Here is a 21300-nt window from a genome sequence, read left to right as displayed (position 1 = left end):
CTCTGTATACAACATGGTACATGAAATGTCCCTTGTGACGTGACTGCCATTTGCAATTAAACATACTTTTACTCTTTAAATGTTGTAGTTTTGACTTGTACTCAGTGAGGTACTCTGTAAAGGTTACTGTTTTGAGGATTGTTGTGACGTAAAGGAGGCATCATGCATCAATTCCACATTGTTTGCTGATTTAGCATTTTCAGCAATCTCTGGCATAAGCTCCTCCATGAACCTCATTCATGCAGGTGAAGGTGCTCATGGTTGTTTTTCATTGGCAGTTCCTCCGAGTGTAAGTGTGGCTGTTCCACTGGACCGTGCAGTCATGGTTGGTCAAAACGTCACTCTGAAATGTTTTGCAACTGGTGTTCCAAACCCAAGTGTGACATGGCTGAAGGACGGAGGGCAGATGCACAGTGTGAACAAAATAGTTAAGGTTTGTAATCAGAGGTATGCACAGCCATCGGTGGCTCATTACGTACAAAGCAATATTGCACGTACCATATATCACATTTTGCTTCCATCCATAGTCTTCCATATTTTGACAATGTAACAACCTCCACCCTGGAAATGCACTTTCCTATGCCTTCTGCTACATGTTCAATCTGTCTCAGCACTTTTACTACTTTATTTCTCTGTCTAGAATTTGATTCCTTGCACTTTTCATTTTAATCCTTCCCTCTCAGCCTTTAAGGAGTCTCCACGATTTACTGTACAATTCCAACTCTGTGAAATATTATTTCCCTCTTAACAGTCTATTTCCTGGCATTCTGTTTAATGGCTGCGGTGTGATGTTTTAAATGCAAGCCTCCAGGAATTATAATGCCTCTGCAGCTGAAGGTCAACGTGTACCGCTCCAAGTGGTTGTGCATCTGACATTATCCGTCTGTCTCGTATCAGTTGTTGTTTTTTGTTACCACCGGTAACATGGCAACCACTGATGGGATTTCAACCAAACTTGGTAAATTACGAGCTGTAATACAAAGAGGAAATGATTGGATTGTTTAATTCAAAAAGTTATAGGTCAAAGGTCATGTGCCCTTTCGAAATCTTTATTACCACGATAATTTGTGAACTGCTGATGATATTTGAACCAAACACGACATGTGTAGAACAATGCAAAGATTAACTGAATCAATTTTTTGTTCAATAGGTCAAAGGTTATGTGCCCTTCGAAAATCATTTTGCAGACCAAAAGTTAAGTTGGAAACCTCTTTCTCTTTCTCTTTCTCTTTCTCTTTCTCTTTCTCTTTCTCTTTCTCTTTCTCTTTCTCTTTCTCTTTCTCTTTCTTTTTTTTCCCACACCTTCACCCCTTTACAGGAGGCTAATGGAAAAGCAAGGTACATTATATCTGATGATGGGACAAACATCAAGAGAATGAATAAACAGGATAAGAGGAAAGCAAGGGAGGAAATGGTGAAATGAGCAAATACGATGATTAGGTTAGGAAAAGCATATTGGAGGAGAGAGAGAGAGACAGACAGACAGACAGACAGAGACTTCTCAGAGTTGGTTTCATAGATGGGACAAGTGAGGAATGAAACAGTTGAGGTGTTAGACCATGGGCCACCGTAGACCCCCATCCCCCCCCCTGGGGATTTTTGTAGACTATGTTTTTCAGATAGCCTGACTCATGCCCTAGCACAATCCGGTTATCTGCAAAAAAATCGGTGGTGGGTGTGGTCGTGACGTGCCCTGCAGTAACCCCACCCCCCATTCTGAAATAAGGAATTTGGTCTTCGTAAATATCTTTGCTATCCCTTAGGCTAGGATGCTGAAATTTCTCATACTTTACTGTTGGGTTAAGTCTTAACTAAAAATCTCAAAATTAAATCCAAGATGGCCACTATCGTGACGTCACAGTGACGTCATTTCCGAAAAAGTCATTTTCAAGCTGTTTTTAGACCTAATTTTGGAATTTGTCATTTGTGGATGTTTTTTCTTTAAAACTTATGCATAATTTCTGTTGTTCACTAGCTCACTGCCATCATACATGTAGTATTCACAGATTGTTGAATTGATGTTGATGTTTATTGATTTCTGTATTTCAGTTTAGATGAGACTTTTCAATAGCCGACAAGAAGAAAACAGATGAAAAACCCTTGAAATTAAAGGCCAGCTCACGGTCTAAAGCCAAACATTCGCATGAAGGCTTATCCTGTATTATACACTATGTGAAACACACCTCAGATAAAAAAAGTTAGACCGCTTTCAGATGTTAGTTTCTCGAAGATAGAAGAAACAGTGGAACTGCGACAGAAGAGAGCTCATGCCAGTGAAAGGCTTGATGATATTTGTATGGAGGTACCAAAAACTTTCTACAAAAATGTGCACGGAGCGCACAGATGGTGTTATACAAATTTCATGAACACGTCCCGCTTCCTCAAAAGAAAGGGTCCTGCTGAAGACGATGAAGTACCATGTAGCGCCAAGAGACACAGATCCTCAGAATTGGCTGCAATATTATTTCCTGCGAACAAATGTCTCTTCTGCGACAGATCATGTAAAAAGGTACATGGGAAGGAAGAGAGGCTTGTGAAGTGTGTTACAAGTAGCGCAGAAGAGTCAATCAAAGCAGCCGCTGAGAAAATGAAAGATGCCAATATATTGGCGAAAGTACAAGATGTTGATTTAATCGCCCGTGAGGCACACTACCATCCGTCGTGTCGTAAGCATTATACACGCACAGATGATCGGCATGAAAAAAACTAATGTAGACACTTCTGTCGTGGAACAACAGAATGCTCATGCAGCTGCATTTGAGCATGTCTGCCAATATGTTGAAAACAGCATTATCCATGGGGCTGGCGTTGAAAGAGTTACAATGCTCAAGGACCGATATTTGCAGTTTATGTTGAGCAATAGCCCCAAATTTTACAATGTCAATTACAAAACTGACAAGATAAAAGCAAAGTTGACAAGGAAATTTGGAAGCAAAATGCAGTTTTGGCAACCTAATTACAGGAGTGAACTTGTGTATTCGACGGAAGTTCCAAAAGGTCAGGCCATCGAGTCTGCATTTGAGGTTGCTGCATCAGACCTGAAACGCCTTGAAGAAGCAGCACTACTCCTAAGAAGACTTATTCTTGGCTCAGAAGAAGAATCCACAGAGATGCCTTGGCCACCTTCACCGAGCTTCTTACTTCGTGGAATTATCCACCCACCTACTCAATTGCAAGATTTTCTCTCCTGGGTGATTACTGGAAAGAAATTTGCAGATGCGTCGACGAAAAGAAGCAGATTGGTTGATTCCTTTGCTGAAGATATTTGCCAAGCTTTGACAAGAGGGCAATGGACAATGCCCAAACACCTTCTTCTGGGTATGACACTAAGGCATTTGACTGGTAGTGCTGAAATAGTCACTCTATTGAATCGATATGGACACTGTGTTTCCTACTCTCGTTTGCTGGAACTGGAAATGGCCATGTGTAAGAGCATAGTGGAGAGAGAAGGCGTTATTCCACCTTCAATTCAGCCAGCCGGAAATGTTGTTCGTCATCTATGCTGGGACAATTTTGACCTGAACGAAGAAACACCTTCGGGTACTGGCACAACACACACGGCCCATGGGATAATGATCCAGGAGGTTCTTGTAGATGCTTGCAGCAAGCCCTCTTGCATTCAAGTTCCCGTTCTCAAGAACAAGCAGCGCTCAGTGGTTTACAACCCTCAAGAGATAGAGCCATGTTTTGTCAATACCAAGACTGAACCATCCCTTGTAGTATCCATCAGTGATGCCCCTCAAACAGACACAGAAACTTGGGCCCAATGGTCTGATACAGTGTGGGTATTTTGCAGGGCACTGCTGCAGAACGTGACCCAGATGGTATCTGGATGGGCTGGTTGGGTAACCATGACAGCGAAGAGCAAAGATGACAAGGATGTGTTTTCCACAGTTGATTACATGGCTCCCGTGAATGCCCCGGTTACTGAGAATGCCACTGTCCAACACCTCTTGAAACTTTCCCAGGCAGCATCCACAGAAGTGGGCCAGCACTACACAATCGTGACGTTTGATGTAGCGGTGGCAAAAAAAGCATATGCTCTTGTATGGCAGAATAACCGTTTGTTTGAAGACGTAATTGTCAGGATGGGTGTTTTTCACATTACCTGTGCATATCTTGGTGCTCTTGGAAAATGGCTTCAGTCCAGTGGCTTAGTGGAAGCTGGAATCTGCGCCAGTGGGTCCATTAACAAAGTGATGTCCGGTAAACATTACAACAGAGCATTGCGTGTTCACAGGCTAACACTTGAAGCCTTAGAGCATCTGTTGTTGAAGGCTTTCGAAACATCAGAGGGGCAGATTATTGGAGACGAAACAAGAGGCCTCCTGCAACGCTTATCACTCATTCCAAGTAAGGAGAATCTATCGGAAACTCTGGCTAACAATAGCTGCACACGGCTGCTGATGCTCTACAACAGTTTCAAGGAAAAGGTTCGCAAGGGAGAAATGGGGAAAACCGCTCAGTTTTGGTTTGATTATATGGATAAAGTATGGCTGGTCTTGATGTTTCTCAGAGCAACCAAAGAGAACAATTTGGATCTTCAGCTGTGGTGCCTGCAAAACCTGTGTCACATGTTTTTCAGCTATGACCGACCAAATTATGCAAGATATACAACGGTATACATGCTGACTCTCCTAAACTTCCCCAGTTCCCATCCTGGAGCTCAAGAGCTTTTGTGGTTAAATATATTCAGTGTGAACAGATCCGAGGTACAGTCATCGAGAAATGCAGTTGATCTTACCATTGAACAAACCTCAATCGACATGCAAAATCTCACGGGGGAATTATTGGATTCAGCAGAAACTATTCTGCTTACTCCAGATGGTGTATGACAAGACACTCGCGGGCAGGTTATGTCCAAGCCACCATGGAACTGACAGGAATGGAGAGTCAAGGATGTTCAACACACAAGGATACAAGGACCTCAGAAATACTCCGCAGTGAAACCGATGTTCGCAAGGTTGTTGATGCCATCACAAGCTTCATTAACCTTTTCGATGTCGAGGATAAAGATGTCCTCTATTCTCTGTCATCAGGAGTACCAGCTCCACCCGAAGTTGAGCAGGATCTTCTATCAGCGGACAATCGTGGGAAGATATTACACGAAGCATTTGTAAAAGAAAGGCTAATCAAGAAAGAAAAGAGTTTCCACGAACCAATCAAGAAAAATAACTCAAAACATTTGCGTCACTAGCAAAGTCAGTTAAAGTTATAGGGACAGACAAAAAAACTAAGAATGTTGTTGCACAACGGAATGTGTTTGGCCAATTAATATTGCTGGCTCTTAAATACAACATAAGCATGGAAAAGGTCCTCAGTTAACCATTGGGGCCCATTCATGGGCTCTAGCAACAGCTACAGGATCCCCAACGAAAACAGACAAGGCCAAGCCAATGCATACCCTGGAAGGACATGCTAACTTGTCACAGCGACCGACCAACGAAAGCATGAGTTACATAATCAATGGAAATGCCATACTACAGACACAAGTTTCCATCCCAGAAACATTTGGTGAGCTGGCTGAAAGTTTGTTCACACAACTTCCTAAAGTACGACGGATAGACTTCGTGGCTGATACAGAGACATGTCAATCAAAGAAGCAGAGAGAGAACACAGAGGAGCTTCGTCAATGCACTTAATCAAGAATCCGCTTACGAAGATCCCACGTGACTGGAAGAAGTTTCTGCGTAACTCAAAGAATAAAACACAACTTACCAAACTGCTTCTGCTGGAATGGAAAACGCCAAAGTACTCTGCAAAACTGGTCGAAAGAAGAATCCTGTTTGTCTGTGAGAGAGACTGCACATCCATCACAAGCTCAGATGGTACAACTACTGAATCAGAAGATGTGGAGGAGCTACATTCGACTCAAGAGGAAGCAGACACAAGGATGATTCTGCACTGCCTACATGTGGCTTCACATTCCTCATCTGAGTCCACAATTGTAATTACATCACCAGACACAGATGTATTCTTGTTGCTGCTGAAATTTGCGCAAGATATTCAACAGCGAGTGTTATTTGACACAGGAGTCGGCAACAAACGACGGATGATTGACGTTCATCGTGTAATCGCAGAAGCTGGAAAAGATATCTGTTCAGCACTACCAGCGTTGCATGCATTTTCTGGGTGTGACACAACGAGTTCATTCGTACAAAAGGGGAAGCTGCTTCCTTTGAAGACTCTTAAAGATCATCCGGATTTCTTGGCTACGTTCCTCTCATTAGGGAAGTTCACCTGATGTGAGTCATACTCTTTATCAGACGTTAGAGCACTTCACACGTTTGTTGTACAGGAAGAAGTCAACATCATCTGATATCAACAAGCTACGTACCGAGCAGTTCTTGGAGAGGTTCAAGCCAAAATCTGGATCATTGTTGACCAGTTACAATGGAGTTGACTTGAGCATACTACCTCCATGCCGGGCATCACTGCGGATGCACATACAGAGGGCTAATTACCAAGCACTGGTCTGGTGCAGGGCAGACCAGGCTATGCCAGATGTACCAACGCCATATGGGCACGGTTGGTGCATAGTAGATGGCGAATTGGATTTCCAGTGGACGGAGGGAGATTTGATGCCGAAAGAGCTTGTGGATTTGTACGATGAACCGGAAGATGAGGATGTAGAGGAAGAGGACCTTCCAGAAGTTGAGAGTTTTGAAGATACAGAGGAATAATTTTCCATGTTTGCCTTCGCGCTAGTCCGTTATTATATAGCCAGTACATTGGAACTTATAGAGAACACTGCCACGAGTTTCACCACATGAACGGTTGTTAGTTGTTAGACTCTACTGTACCATTTGCAAATATACCAATGCCACAAGTTTAAACTTGTTCTTGATAACTTTAGAGAACCTGGACAACATATATATTGGTGGATTTATTGTTTATCAAGATATGCTTCAATAATCCTTGATGTTTGTCCACTAATGCTGAGATTTGCTTATTGGAAACGAATATTGACACATGCAAAATAAAACGTATCATTTCAATTTGATTTCAGTTCAATTTATAGCGATGGTTAATTGATAATATGACAAGCGATTGATATTCATATCCGTGTGATAATGAGAGCATCTGAATTAATTCTGCTTGGTAATAATCAACATGTCGGAGATGATTTGAGAAAAATGCTCAAAAATATCATTTTCTGTTATGACGTCACTGTGACGTCATTGATCTTTGGGTCAATTAAATTTTCTTCATGTTTTTATAAAGAACAGCTTTTCTAAATACAGCATGGTGAAATTCAGCACGATTCACTCAAAAGTACACAAGAAAAGAGCAAAATCTCACCCACCCCCCATTCCTAAAATTATCAAAATTGCGTCAGCAAGGTACAGTTAACATAGCCTATATTTTTATTCCGCCAAAATTCTGCTTGCAGACAAGCAGATTTCAAAAAGACATATAACAGGCTATTCAAAAATGATAGTCTGCAAAAATCCCCGGGGGGGGGGGATGGTTTCGACTATTTTTTTTTTTTTGTATACCTTGGTCGAGGCTCGTATGAGAGCTAACACACAACTCACAGCAAGGAGGCATGAGACAAGAGGGGCGGGAGTGGAAGGGACAAAACAGTGGGGAACAGACACATTAGGTGAACTGTGGAAGGGAGAGGGATGGGGATGGGACGGGGAACATGGCGAAGAGAAGATGGACATTTCAGGGACTTTCAGGAAGGAAAGCAGGAGAAATGAAGGAAGTGGGCTTGGGTGGATTCTCGGGGGTAGAAAAGATCGAGGATTTGGATGGGGGAAGATAAGAGGTGGTGGAGAACAGCTGTTTTGAAAGCCTGGAGGGAAGAATGGGAAAGAATAGAGTGAGGAAGTTTATTCCAAAGGCGGGAAAAAAGAGGAATGAAAGAGTGAAGATGAGCAGTGATTCGTGATTTTGGTAGTTTTACCAGAAGGGGGTTGTTGGCGGACCTTGAGCGCCCTGTGGAAATGTGGTGGGGACAAATCACAGAGAGAGCAGGGGGGGCAAGGCTGGAGAGGAGTCGGTAGAAGACAGAAAGACCACCGACCAACCTGCGGTGATTGAGTGAGAGGCCCAAAGACTCAGCTTCATTGCGGGAGATGCCAATGATCTTAAATGCCCTGGTTTCGACAGCGTGAAGCCGAGAAAGGTGGGAGGCAAGAGCACCAGCCCAGAGGGGAGAGCCCATGGTCTATGTTGGCCCATGGTCTATGTGCAGTTCGCCTGGATTTTGGAATTTTAACCAGGACTTGGTTACTGGAAGAATGCATGCATCCTGGAGTAAATTAAGGAGGGTCATGACAGCACTGAGAGAGCAGATTGAGCAATATTGGAGAATAGGTGGTAAATAACAGAGACCACTGACCTGCCTGTGATTTTAAAGCAACTGGTCTTGTACTTCAGCCTCCTAATGGGAAATTCCAATAATTTTGAGATCTTTAAATTCCACAGAATCTAGGAGAGTCAGATGTGATGCTGGGGTGCCAGCCCATAGCAGAGACCAGTACTCTATTGAGCTGAGGACAAAAGCCTTGTCGACTGAGAATATCTCTGATTTTTTTCAAGGAAACGCTTGACTCGATTGAGGATGCCCACTCTGTGGCTGGCTTTTGAGGCCAACTTTGCTTTTTGGTTGGCTCAGGAAAGTCATGGCTGATGGCGAGGCCAAGAAGTTCAAAAAAGTGAACATTTGCCAGCGGATGACCAAGGAGATAGAGATTGAAATTCGTTTGATGGCCCCTCTGGTGCGATAATATGAGACTGTAAGATTTTCCACAATTGAAGGAGATGCTTGCATTTATCAAACCATTGTCTAATCATTTCCAGATCAGTTGAGAGATAAGGAACTGCTATCTGCCTTGCAGAGGGGTTGGCATAATAAACGACACTGTGTGGAGTCATTTGCAAAAAGGAAGCGTGAGTTTTGCAGAGCATTTGGGAGATCATTTATATACAGGAGATGAGGAACAAAACTGTGCCCAAAACACTGCCTTAGGAAATTCCAGCTTTCACTAGTAGATGGGAAGAGAGGTTCCATTGATGGCAACACGTTGACTGCATGAGTGCAGGAAATCAGAAATCCAGGAATGAAAGCACTTTATATGCCACAGGCAGAGAAATGGCAAGCAAAGCAGGGGGCCACACTGCATCGAAAGACTGGGCTGAGTCAAAGGAGATGGTCTTAACCTCTTCTTTTAGATTGAGTATCCACCCATTGCTGAGACAGTAACAGAAGCATGTCCAGAGTTGAGTGATGGATAGAATCCAAACTGATGGTCAGAGATCAGGCTGCTTAAAGACAGGAAAGACTTGATATGAGAATCAATGATGGATTCCATGACTTTGCTTGTAATCATGTCAGCTCACTGGCCTGTAGTTGGTGGGGTTTGTTTTTTTTCAACCTTCTTGTGGATGGGAGTGATATTTGCTGATTTCTATGCCAGTGGGAGGTGACCAAAGGAGGATAGACTGAATATGGCAAATGGACAGGGAGCAAGAAGCGAAAGCAGGATTTGAGAGCATGGGCACCAATCTCATCTGGGCCCATCGCTGAAGCAGCGTCAAGTCCAAAAATAACTTTCTCTGCCTTCTTGGGTGAGAAGTACACAGAGTCCAGAAGACAGTGTGTATGTCGGGGGTAAGATGGGGACAGAACAAGATGGGTTGGGCACATGAGATTTGAAGGCAAAGACGGAGTTTAAACATTCTGTCTTATCTCCAGCAAAGTCTTGCAGTGAGGGACTGAATGGAAGGGATTTTGGGGTGGCCATCAACAAAACTAATTTTGAGTTGAGCATAAGCCTGACCATTCCACCTTATTAAAGCCATCCTGTTCTCTCTCCCTTGTAAATCTCGATTATCCCTTGATGCAATGAAATAAAATTTACTTCTGTTTACATGTATCATGAACATGTCACAATTTTGAATTGAGAATAATTTCAAGTAACATTTAAGACGATTTCACATTGATATTACACAATACATGTCGATAACATAAGCTTCATCGGTAAGTATATTTTGTCAGAGTTTACTTGATGTTGCAGGTTGAGGAAAATGGCCATTTACTCCGGTTTGTCAACACGGCTTTGGAGGATGCAGGCCAGTACAGCTGTGTGGCAACGAACATCGCAGGCGAGGGAGTTGAGCGCGTGAAGCTGACTGTGTATGGTGAGCTGCAGGTTATTTAAAAAAACTGACCTATGATCATAACCTGGTCACAAGAGTAATGTATATGTACCTTATGATCATATAACCTGGTCACAAGAGCAATGTATATATACCTTATGGTCATATAACCTGGTCACCAGTGAATATTAGTTGTACCTTGTGATCAGAAGAAAGAAGCTCCTCTCCAATTCAAACGTCTCTTACAAAACCGAGATAGATTATGGTTTTGTTGATAATGCAGCTCCTTCCAATATCATTTTAGTTCAAATACTGATGTATCAAAAGAAACTTTTATTTTCCCCTCCACATCACGACTTTCAAACAAATTATAGTTATAGCTAATTCAGTGAGACCAAGAGTGTCGTGGTGGTGCGTGCGTGCGTCCGTGCGTGCGTGTGTGTGTGTGTGTGAGACCGACCCAGCTGGTGGGGTGCTTTTACTGCGACCTAATTAACAAAAAGCTGTTGTCTTACATTGCAGGAATAAGTACAATATTGATTATGAAGTCAAAGGAATACATGTAATACTCTACCAGTGGAGGCCGCAGAAATTCCATGTAATCTAAAACATGACTTCAAATCCTCAACCGCCCCCCCCCCCTTTCCTCCACTCCTCCCACACCCAACCACAAATCCTCAACTCACCCGCCCAACCCCAGATCTCCTCAACCCTCCCCCCACCTCTCCCCCCCAAACGCACATCCTCAACCCCTCCCCACTCCCCATTGTGACTTCCAGTTCTGAGATTTTTACAAGTGTTGGTCAAATTTGCAGCTGTTGCGTGCATTTCATTAAAGCTGAATTTTCCAAACCGGAATTGTCGTGTTTTTCTGTTATATCTCGTCCCTGTGTTGCTGTTTATTTTCTCGTCCGATATTTCTTGCTAAATCATACGTTGTTGTGCTTAATTTGTTGAATTCATTTTTGTGTTGTTCAAGACCTACTCCTTGGATAAACGTCAGGAAAATTCTGTGTCCCTTTTGTCACCGTGTTCCTCGTTTTGCTTCTTTCTTTCCAAATATTTTACTTTCTGCATCCTCAACAACATTCTAATTCCCCTCCTCACATAAAATAAATAAAAACATTAAAAAAACGATTTTCTCACTCCACAACAATCTCATTCTACTTGAATTTCCTACTGCCTGTACTCAATTCTTTATTTCTCCCTTTTCTCAATATCTTCAAACTGAATCATCATTGAATGTGAATGCTTCTTCGTTCTTTCTTTATAGGCATTTAAAAACATTTTAAAATGCTTCACTTTCCTTATTTTTCCATCAGCAGTCCTGGTACCCCAAGTGTTCTTCTTTACCACAAACTATTCCTCTTCTTCTTCTTCACAAAGATTATTTTTCCAAAGCTATCTGTCACCGAAGTGCTTGGTCAACCAACTATCCCCCCAACCTACAGCACTACCTTTGTGCCTTCAACAAAAATTCGTACCACTCAATGACCTTTGTAATGATCTTACACCTCCCAACCCCTATGATCTTCATCTCCATTTGTCCAATTTGGGACTCTTGAGAAGTCCCGTTGCAGAGGTTGTCTGCTCATGATAATCAAATCCCTTTCATGTCCTTTAATGGTGTCAGTACCCTCCCCCATATCTCCGATAAGCCCGAGTCTTTCAAACCCCACCCCTTCTGTGTGTCCACCTTTTCAGCATCCCTCCACCTAATGTCCGCTCTTTTCCACATCCCCCTTGCCTCACCCCTCAAATCTTCATGTCCCTCTTTTTTGCATCCCTCCTTTCCATACCCTATCAAAGCTCCTCCCTCATCCCACCCCTCAAAGCCTCCACCCCCTTCTGCATCCTCCTAACACCTAATCCCCTGTCTTTGACTGTGTGAAACACCTGAGGCCTCCACTCCAATCTGACAGATCTCTCAATCCAAGCTGATGCTGATAAACTGGACAACATCTGTTTAACAGAATCCTTCCTCCCACAGGTCATTCCTGACTCATTAGCGTCTCTCCCCAGCTATTTTCTCCTCCAATTTCACAGGCGTGAACCATGCCTCAGTGGTGGAGTTGCACTTTCTATCAAGAACTCAATTTCTCCCTGCCATTTTACTGATCTTCCACCTCCCAATCCCCAGGAGTACCTATGGCTACAACCTCCCCTCCGCAAAAAATGCCTTCATTCTGTGTTTGCTTCCATATCTCACCCTCAACCCCTCGTTCTCTGTTCCCACCCTTCCCAGTCATGACCAACTGCTCCTGGAGTCTGTATCTTTTGCACCTGAGAAGGTGGAGAAGTTTCTCGCAACCCTCAACTCTGATTCTGCAACTGGACTGGACGGAATCGGCTCGCGTGTCTGAAAAACCCGCTCTGCTGCTCTTTGCACATCCTCTGTTATTTTCACCCGATCATTTGTCCTCAGTCATCTTCCATTTGCTTGGAAATCAGCCAACATCATCACATTACATAAAAATGGTGCATAAACCAATCACCTAACTACAGACCCATCAGCTTACTTCCAATCATCATCAAGGTCATGGAATCCATCATCGCAGTTGACAAGAAATCCTTCCTTTTCTCCAAACAACCTCATCTCAGATCACCAATTTGGATTCAGACCTGGTCACTTGCTCTCCAAACTCTGCCAATGGCATTCAAGGACAACTCCACACATGGCTTACTGACTTCCTCCACTCTCGTAGACAATGTGTGGATCTCAACAGATGAAATTCTTTTTTCTCCTTTCCCTGTCAAGGCTGTTGTGCCCCAAAACGGTGTTCTGGACCCATTCCTATTCCTGATCTTCATAAATGATCTCTCTGACTCTCTGGGAAATCCTCTTTATCTATTTACTGATGACTCCACCCTAGGGTGTTCCACTTTTGCAAAAGTAGTTGCTGGAATGAAGCACTATGTGCCTATCGATTCCACTCGTGAAGTTAGGTGATCGACCAAAGTTTGAAAATTTTCCCGCCTTTTTTGACCGCGGGCAGGCATTTTGAAATTCCAGGAAAAATCCATATTTTTGGAAATAATATTGATTTTTGAATATTTTTTAAAATATATTTCTCTATTTAGATGGCCGAATGCACTTCAGTAGGTACCAGTATGATAGTAAGTACCCATAAATATTATTCACAACTTGTCCCAACATTTTGAGAAGGGGTTGCCATTTTGGAATTTCACTGAAAATCCCATATTTTGACAATTATTGCACGGCACATTGTTAGGCATTTACAGAATATCAGCAGTAGCGTTTTCATAAAGACATTATTAATGAAAAATGAGAGCATGATCAATTAATTATGAGAACAACCAAATATGTTTTAAGCGACATGGTTTCATATATGACAACATAACAATCTAGCAAACAAGAAACCACACAGATATCTTATAGAGAACATAGCGTTTGTTTTGTATAGTCTGGGTAAAGCTTCCTGTGCTCTTCCACGCACTGAAGCAACGCTTGACGTTGTTTCTCACCATTGCACATATGAATAAAGTCAGACACTAGCTTAATTCCTCTTTCAGCTAGATCATTTACGACGCGTAAAGAATTAGCACTTTCGCAAAATTTCCTGTAACTAGCGAACTTGTCCCACATAGCCACAGGAGCCCTGACCATTGGTCAGTCAAGGTTTATCTGCAAGTACACAAAGAATAAAATTTTAAAAATTTCATTAGATATACACAAAATAGACGATTTTCACTGAATTTCCAAAATGGCAACCCCTTCTCAAAATATTGGGACAAGTTGTGAATAATATTTACGGGTACCTACTATCATAATGGTGCCTACTGAAGTGCATTCGGCCATCTAAACACAGAGAAATATATATTTTTAAATATTCAAAAATCAATATTATTTCCAAAAATATGGATTTTTCCTGAAATTTCAAAATGCCGGCCCGCGGTCAAAAAAGGCGGGAAAATTTTCAAACTTTCGTCGATCACCTAACTTCACCAGTGGAATCAATAGGCACATAGTGCTTCATTCCAGCAACTACTTTTGCAAAAGTGGAACACCCTACTCCACTCTCTGCCGTGACATCCCTCATACTTCAGACAGACAGGCTACAGCCTCTTCACACTCTTCAGACCTTGACAAAACCACAAGATGATTCCAGCCTATAAGTAGTATTTATAATCATTATACTTTATCATCACTATTAATACTTCATTATTCCTTATTCCTGTAATTTTGTAATTCTCATGGCATAATTAGAGGAATTATATAGTAGACTATAAATAGTGATTATAAAGTATAATAGTGATTATAAAGTTACAGGAATATGTGTTGTATTGTATTCATTATCTATGTTTCAATGTCAGTTATTACTCTGTGAATGATGAGCATAAAGACAATTTCATGTCGAGAAGCAGTTTCCTTTGTTGTATTTCCTGCAGATCCACCGGACATAAAGGACAGCCAAGCCATGCAGAACATAACAGCCGTGTTGAACCAAGATGTCCGACTCGAGTGCTTCGCCACTGGATTTCCTCGACCTGGTAATTGATTGCTCCAATTGCAGTGTTTTCTGCAATATCAGTCAACATCCTCACAAATATTAAAATATAATAATCAATTATAATAACAACCATTTTGCACAATAATAACTGAACGACTTCGGTTACAAACACAATACAAAACAGTACTGATGATGAACTCAACCAAGTTATTTGATGCCTCAACAGGGAACTTCTTGTTTCCAATAATCATTCCATCATAACATCTAGTACACAAGTCCATTCCATCATTTAGTACAAAACATGACATTGTTGTGAAATGGCAGGCATGAAGTGAAAGAGAGATTGGGGATCACGGTATAGGAATTGGGAAAGGAGGGTGGGGATAGAATGAAGTAAACAAATGAGAGAGAAGGGGGAGGCATTGCCATACAGGGAGGGATGAGTGGGGATGTGAGAGGAGGAAGGTAGTGAAAAAAGTACTATTTTATGTAAATAAAATGTGGATGACTAAGTCAAATTAGTTAACCTGTTTATTAACCACAACATCCTTACAAGAATTGGCATCACCACACAGTGGCCTACCATGATGAAATGTAGATGACATCATTGAGATGGAAATTGAACACAGGATCAATATGCTGATTGGGTTTCCTGGAAAAGCAGCAGTTCAGGAATTTATGTGCCTTGTGTGCACAACACCAACATATGGCATCGAGGCAACACAAACATAGCAATTTTAGAAAACATAACCTACAGGATTAATGTGTTACACCTTCCCATCAATGATGACTAGGAACGGCTGAGTCTTGAATTTCTCCTTGGGTGAGCACAGTGGCTGACACGATTACAATGATGATGCGCCCTGCATGGGCCCCCTTTTCTTTTGGATTCCGGGTGATCGCCTCCCTCACCCCCCATCATCCATCAATGTGATTACTTATAAAGCCAACAAGCTGATAGTTTGTCCTCCAAGCTAGCCAGATAGCCTTTGTCATTCACACAGCCATTTGTTCAGTGATACCGTTCATTTCACAACCCTGTTTCACAGGTAGAGTGATTCATCAGTGTGTGCCGCATCTCGATTGGATGTTAAACGGGCATCCCGTCTTAGGGAGGTGCGTGCCCCCCTAAACCCCTCCCCTCCAGTCAAAAGCCATCGTTTTTTCACATTTATTGAGGTGTATATATAACTGAAGATGTGGTGTCGGAATGTGGGATCACCCAATATTTCTCAGGCCAAAGCTGATGTTGACTGCAGTGTTCAACATGGAACAGATTTGTACTGTTATTTTGTTCCCATGGTGGATACTTGATGATTAACGAATTACCGGAATTATTTGTCATCGGAGATGCTTCTTTTCTCCGAACCATTCATGAACCAAGAAGTGTAATCCAAAAATCAGATAATCCAGAGTCCCTATCATTCTGTTTGAATTCAGCACTCGGTCTGCATTTTCTCAACTCAAGAACATGCATTTTGTCCGTTGGAAATTCTTCATGGTGTACAATATGCATCAAATGTGTTGGAGAAGAAATCTTTGTTACAAGTGATTCACATCGTCGAGATGATGAAGGCAAATGTTCAGCTGATGGCAAAACCCTAATTCTGATCGAATGTCACTACCTTGTCAAACCTTGTTTAATACGCCAGACACAGTGATTTGTTTTGATCATGACATCATTTGTTTCATTATATGCAATGTCTGCTTTTCATTCAATTTGATTTTTATGATGAGACAACAATTAAAATAAATGTTGAATTTTGAGCAAAAGTTTTTTTTCATTGGAGTAATTATTTTCAAATGTATTAGTGTTCTTTGTCTATATATAGTATAGTCTTTAGAATTTTTGACAGAGAAACACCCACAAAAGATGTTCCCCTCGCTCTGCTTGGCGAAATCATATTTTTCTCTGCAATGTCAATTTTTGTGCCCCCTTCCCCCCCCCATCCTAAAATCACAGATCTGTGCTTGGCCGGCATTTGTTGGTGGATGTTAAAGATTCCACAGTGTCCTTCACGAAGAGGAGGTGAACTATCTCCAGCAGACTGGCACTATGGCCAAATTACAAATTGCTGCCCTAACCTTGGTCGAACGTCAGGCCTGGTCAGCCGGTTCATGAAAAGACTTGGGCCAAGCTTTCCCCCGGCCAACCGCACAAGGATGTGGGAATAATTATTGTGATTAAACATTTTTTTTTAAAACGAGAAGAAAAAGACCATTCACAACCCTCGATCATTAACACAGCCTTCACAACCCTCAATAATTTGCAGCCATTCATTCACCCATAACATTCAAAATCTGTATCCATTCACACAGCCATTCATTCACTTGTACCATTCACAACCTTCAATCATTCACACAGATATTTATTTTGATACAAAGGTGGCAGAGTTTTACAGGCTGATTGTGAATGAGGGAGACATTTTTGTTGCACAATAGAGACTCCATAATATAGCATAGATTACTTTCCCTCATTGACTGGCAATGGTGGAGAAACAAAGCTATACATAGCTTTGTGTTAAAATTTTTGAGATAACCAAGCCTTTGAGTTTTGTAAATTATGTCATTATTGTTTCTCAAAATGCAAAAGCAAACACAATTGAATCTAAATGCTTTACCTATGGGAGAAGAATCTGGCGTAATACGGGACGCTTGAACTATGGGAGCTGAACGTAGGGTTTTATAGGACCCGTGAACTATGGGAGGTGAACCTGGGGTTATACGGGATGCTTGAACTATGGGAGCTGAACCTGAGGTTTTCCAGGATGCTTGATCTATGGGAGAAGAACCTGGGTTTTACAGGACGCTTGATATATGGGAGAACAACATGGGTGTTACACTACTCTCTTTTGAACAATGGTGAAATAGCCTGGGGTTTTACAAGATATTTGGACCACGGGTGAAGAACCTGAAGTTATACAGGACAAGTGAATGAAGGGAGATTAACCTGGGGATTTTCAGGACTCTCGAACGATGGTAAAATAACTTGTGGTTCACAGGACTCTTAAACTATGGAAGAAGAATGGTGTTTAAAAGACACTTGAACTCTGAGAACAGAATCTGCAGTTCTTAAAGATGCTTAGACTATGGGAGAAAAAACCTTGCATTTTATCGGACTCAAACTATGGGAGAGGTACTTGGAGTTTTGCATCACTGTTCTCTTTTGCAATGTGACCTTTTGGTTTCTTTACAGTGAATACATGGTTCAAAGATGAGCAAAGGGTCCAGAGCCAGGCAGGAGCGACGGTACAAGATGAGGGTCAGGTGCTGATGATCACAAAGCTCAAGTTGCTCGATGCTGGCTACTACAAATGCGTCGCCGATAACATCGCTGGAAGGGACGTGCGAGATTTTGGCCTAACCATCTATGGTCTGTGAGCCCCAGTCACTTTGTGTTATAGGCCAGTAAAATTAGCCCCAAAATTTGGCAAAGGTCAAAATAATTGCAATAGAACATATTCTTTCACAATGAATTTTTGTAATGTCTCTAGTTTAACATACTAAAAGTGTACCACAGTCAACTGATGGGAAATATGACAAAATTACGTTTTTCAACAATGATGTCGTGATACTTTGGCATATATTGTAAATGAGTAGATATTTTTATATACAATGTATTTGAATAAAACCACTGTCAACTAATGTATTACAATCAAGGACAGTCCTGTTTTGATTAGTTCCAGAACAAATAATCACCAAGATTACAGTTTTTTTTATATAAAAATTAGCATTTTACCAGGCAAATGTCATTAAAAAGTAGCATTATTTTAGCAATGATTTTGATACTTTTCTTCAAACTTTATAACATGCAATTGTATTGATGTATAACAAAGTTGATCACAATAAGTTATGTCTAATGTACATTTTAAAACAAATTTGGATAGAATGACAATTACTTGCAGTGCTATACCATTTTTGGTGCATTAACATTACCCCTACCCCCAAATGCATACACTGTCGACCATTGGGGAGTCTTGTGTGAGAACCATTTCTTTGTAAGTAAAATGTAATCATATTTATACTTTGCAATATAGCCATATTGCCAACAGTTATGGTTGGTGTATTTATCCTACATTCTATGAAGTCATAATATGCAGTCAAACACATATCTACTGATAAGTGTCCATTTAAGAATCGATATCATTTAGGACTGGTGAGTTATACGAAACAGTTCAACAATTCTCTCCACAGGTTGTTTTGCATTGTGTTTCTGATAAAAAAAGTAGCATTTAACCTGATACATCTCCCTAATAACCTACAAAAAACCTACAAAAATAAATGCTGGAAAAAAATTAAGTTTACATGTTTTGACAACCAAGTACTTACATTTTTAAATCCAGCTGTATTGCCAACAACTATGCCAACTAAATCTATAAAGTTCTATATTACATTTTATATATTTATACTACATTCTATACAGTTATACTACATTTTATACAGCTATACTAAATTATATGAAATCCTATGCAGTAGTATACATATCTACTGATCCATGTCCATTTCTGAATCAAGATCATCATTTAGGACAGGTGAGTTGGAACATGCAGTTCCATGACACTCTCCACAGGCTGAAGAGCAGTCAAAGCCATGCTTACGACATGAGCAGCATGCAGTGCTGCAGTCTGTTCTGCAGCTGCACCTGACCAGTTTCAAGAGATTTTCAGGTGCTGGAGGCATGTCGCTCATTATTGCTGACATGAAGCCCTTTTCTACTTTCCATCCCCATTCTGTAGGTACTAAGCAACTGTTTCCTAACCACACCTGCACCTGGTAGTATACCCGCATGGAATGGTACTTTGCTGCAGCTGATGTTGGGGGGGGAGCTTTCATTTCAATAAAGATTGTACTTCTCATCGTTTCAACAAAGCGGTTGCAGCACAGGTTATTCAGGGTATCACTTGATTTTCCACCATAGATGATGACCAGGGCCTTCTCACCTGATGTTATGATATCTGCTTGGGATGTGTCAGGTTTACAGAACATCTCAGCATGCTGCTGCAACTGGCTGTACTTCTTCATAGCCAATGCCTTGCCAATACCAAAAAACACGATGTGGTATCACATCCAAGCAAAGCATGGATGAATGGTAGGTGTTTGCAGAGGCCATCACCCAGTATGGATTTCATGACATGGATATCCCATGAATTTTGCTTCTTTTGATCCATGCCTAGACTCTGGCTTCATGAAAATTGCCTTGCTGTTTGGGTTAACAAAATGGCATAGCAGAACAAGGATATCAGTGTCATCTGCAACAACTATTGTTTCTCTGTCAGCAGAAACCGCAACTGCTGTTTGAACAATAAGATCAGCATCTCCTCTGGCATGGACCCTCTTACAACCAGCCTGCTCAAATAATTCACTCAACATATTAATAAATCGTTGTTTGTTTTGTTTGTTTCCCCAAAACACTTCTTTTTTCACAGTCACCATCATATTGGACTCGCAATGTACAGTCACTGTGTTTGTTCCCCTTCTCCGGTGTGTCATATCCTTCACTGAGGGTTTCTCACTGTAGCCATCAAACACAATAACACAATTGCCATACTTCCTTGTCACGTAGTGTACATAAATGTCACAGGTGTCTTTGAATGTTACACCACAAGACCAGGATACACGATGCAATAATGCTCCTCCATCAAGTACATACAGTGGTTTGGTAGGTGTTGAACATTCATTGGATTTCACCTCATTCCAAAGTACAGATGCAAATACTGCCTTATTTGCCTGCCGTGGAATGCCAGTTGACTCAAACAGTGCAGCAGGATAGCCACATAGTTCATGCTTGAACAACTCATGTGAGCACGTTTTCTCTTGCAACCACTACCGTTAGCCATTGGAACAGTGCCTGTGGGTCAATATGCACAGCTTCCTTGTTTAACATAACTGCAGTTTTTGAACCCAGAGTAATTGTTGTTTGTTGCTTTCGCTTGAAAGAATACTGTGTTACATCTTGTCCTTGCATCAACAGAAGGATCTTATTGCCAACTTCATCAGCCTGATCAACATTGACAGAATCTTGTGCCACAACACCAGAGACAATGCTACGCAGTGATGTATCTGTTGTGTTGAATGAGTTCTTGCATGCAAAAAAATGACTAGTTTACAAGTGTCTGCACAATCTCTTCTCTGCTGTGCATCAGAGACTTCTATGAGTTGTTCACTTGTGTTGTGCATGACATCGGTGTATTGTTGCATGGTTTGGTTCACTTCAGAACAGGAAGGGAAGGATTTTATCCATACCAATCATTGCAGCTCTGACACCCCCCTTCCCCGTGTAAGACCCCCAGTAGATTTGATGCTGCGCATCAACATCTGTTCAGTGATAAGATCCATTGAAAGACCTGCCCATAATCTGTCACTGTGACGAACAACATGGAGACCATAAACGCAGTGTAGATCTCTGGGTGGTCAGTTGGCAGTGAGGCTATTTGCTGAAGGTACAAGAAGGTGGTTCTTGCATACAAGTTATGTCCAGCAGCAGCAAAATATGGCAACATCTCTTGTACAGTAGCAAGGTGGAGGTTCCAGTTGCCAGTTCTCTCAGCTCGAAGGAAACGCTTGAGGATATCTATAATTTTCATGTACTGCAACCATAATAGCTTGTACAGCTTATCTCATTTCTTTGCTTCTCTTGCTCCAATTTTGCACTGATGTCCAATATTGCTGTTGTGGTTTCATCATCTATGGCAACATCTGGATCTACAAGCAACTTCTC

General features: G+C 41.5%; 1 protein-coding gene across 7 annotated transcripts in view; it reads left to right on the top strand.

Moving 5' to 3' along the window:
• HMCN1 (hemicentin 1) overlaps nt 1-21300 on the top strand; it is a 531017-nt gene that overhangs the window by 280113 nt on the left and 229604 nt on the right. For all 7 annotated transcript variants that reach the window (XR_015058458.1, XM_085882362.1, XM_085882361.1 and 4 more), the window contains exons 35-38: nt 279-433; nt 10029-10152; nt 14521-14622; nt 17779-17955. Coding sequence is in view for 6 of the 7 variants with exons in the window: in XM_085882362.1 (XP_085738488.1) it covers nt 279-433; nt 10029-10152; nt 14521-14622; nt 17779-17955 (558 nt within the window). In the remaining variant the exon portion in view is untranslated. The remainder of the gene's footprint in view (nt 1-278; nt 434-10028; nt 10153-14520; nt 14623-17778; nt 17956-21300) is intronic.

This window comes from Eptatretus burgeri, chromosome 5 (genome assembly GCF_056783735.1).
Source record: "Eptatretus burgeri isolate ZD-2024b chromosome 5, Ebu_testis_v1, whole genome shotgun sequence".
NCBI classification, from domain to species: domain Eukaryota; kingdom Metazoa; phylum Chordata; class Myxini; order Myxiniformes; family Myxinidae; genus Eptatretus; species Eptatretus burgeri.
The sequence above is the reverse complement of the archived record's forward strand: the minus strand, read 5'-3'. Positions and strand labels throughout refer to the sequence as shown.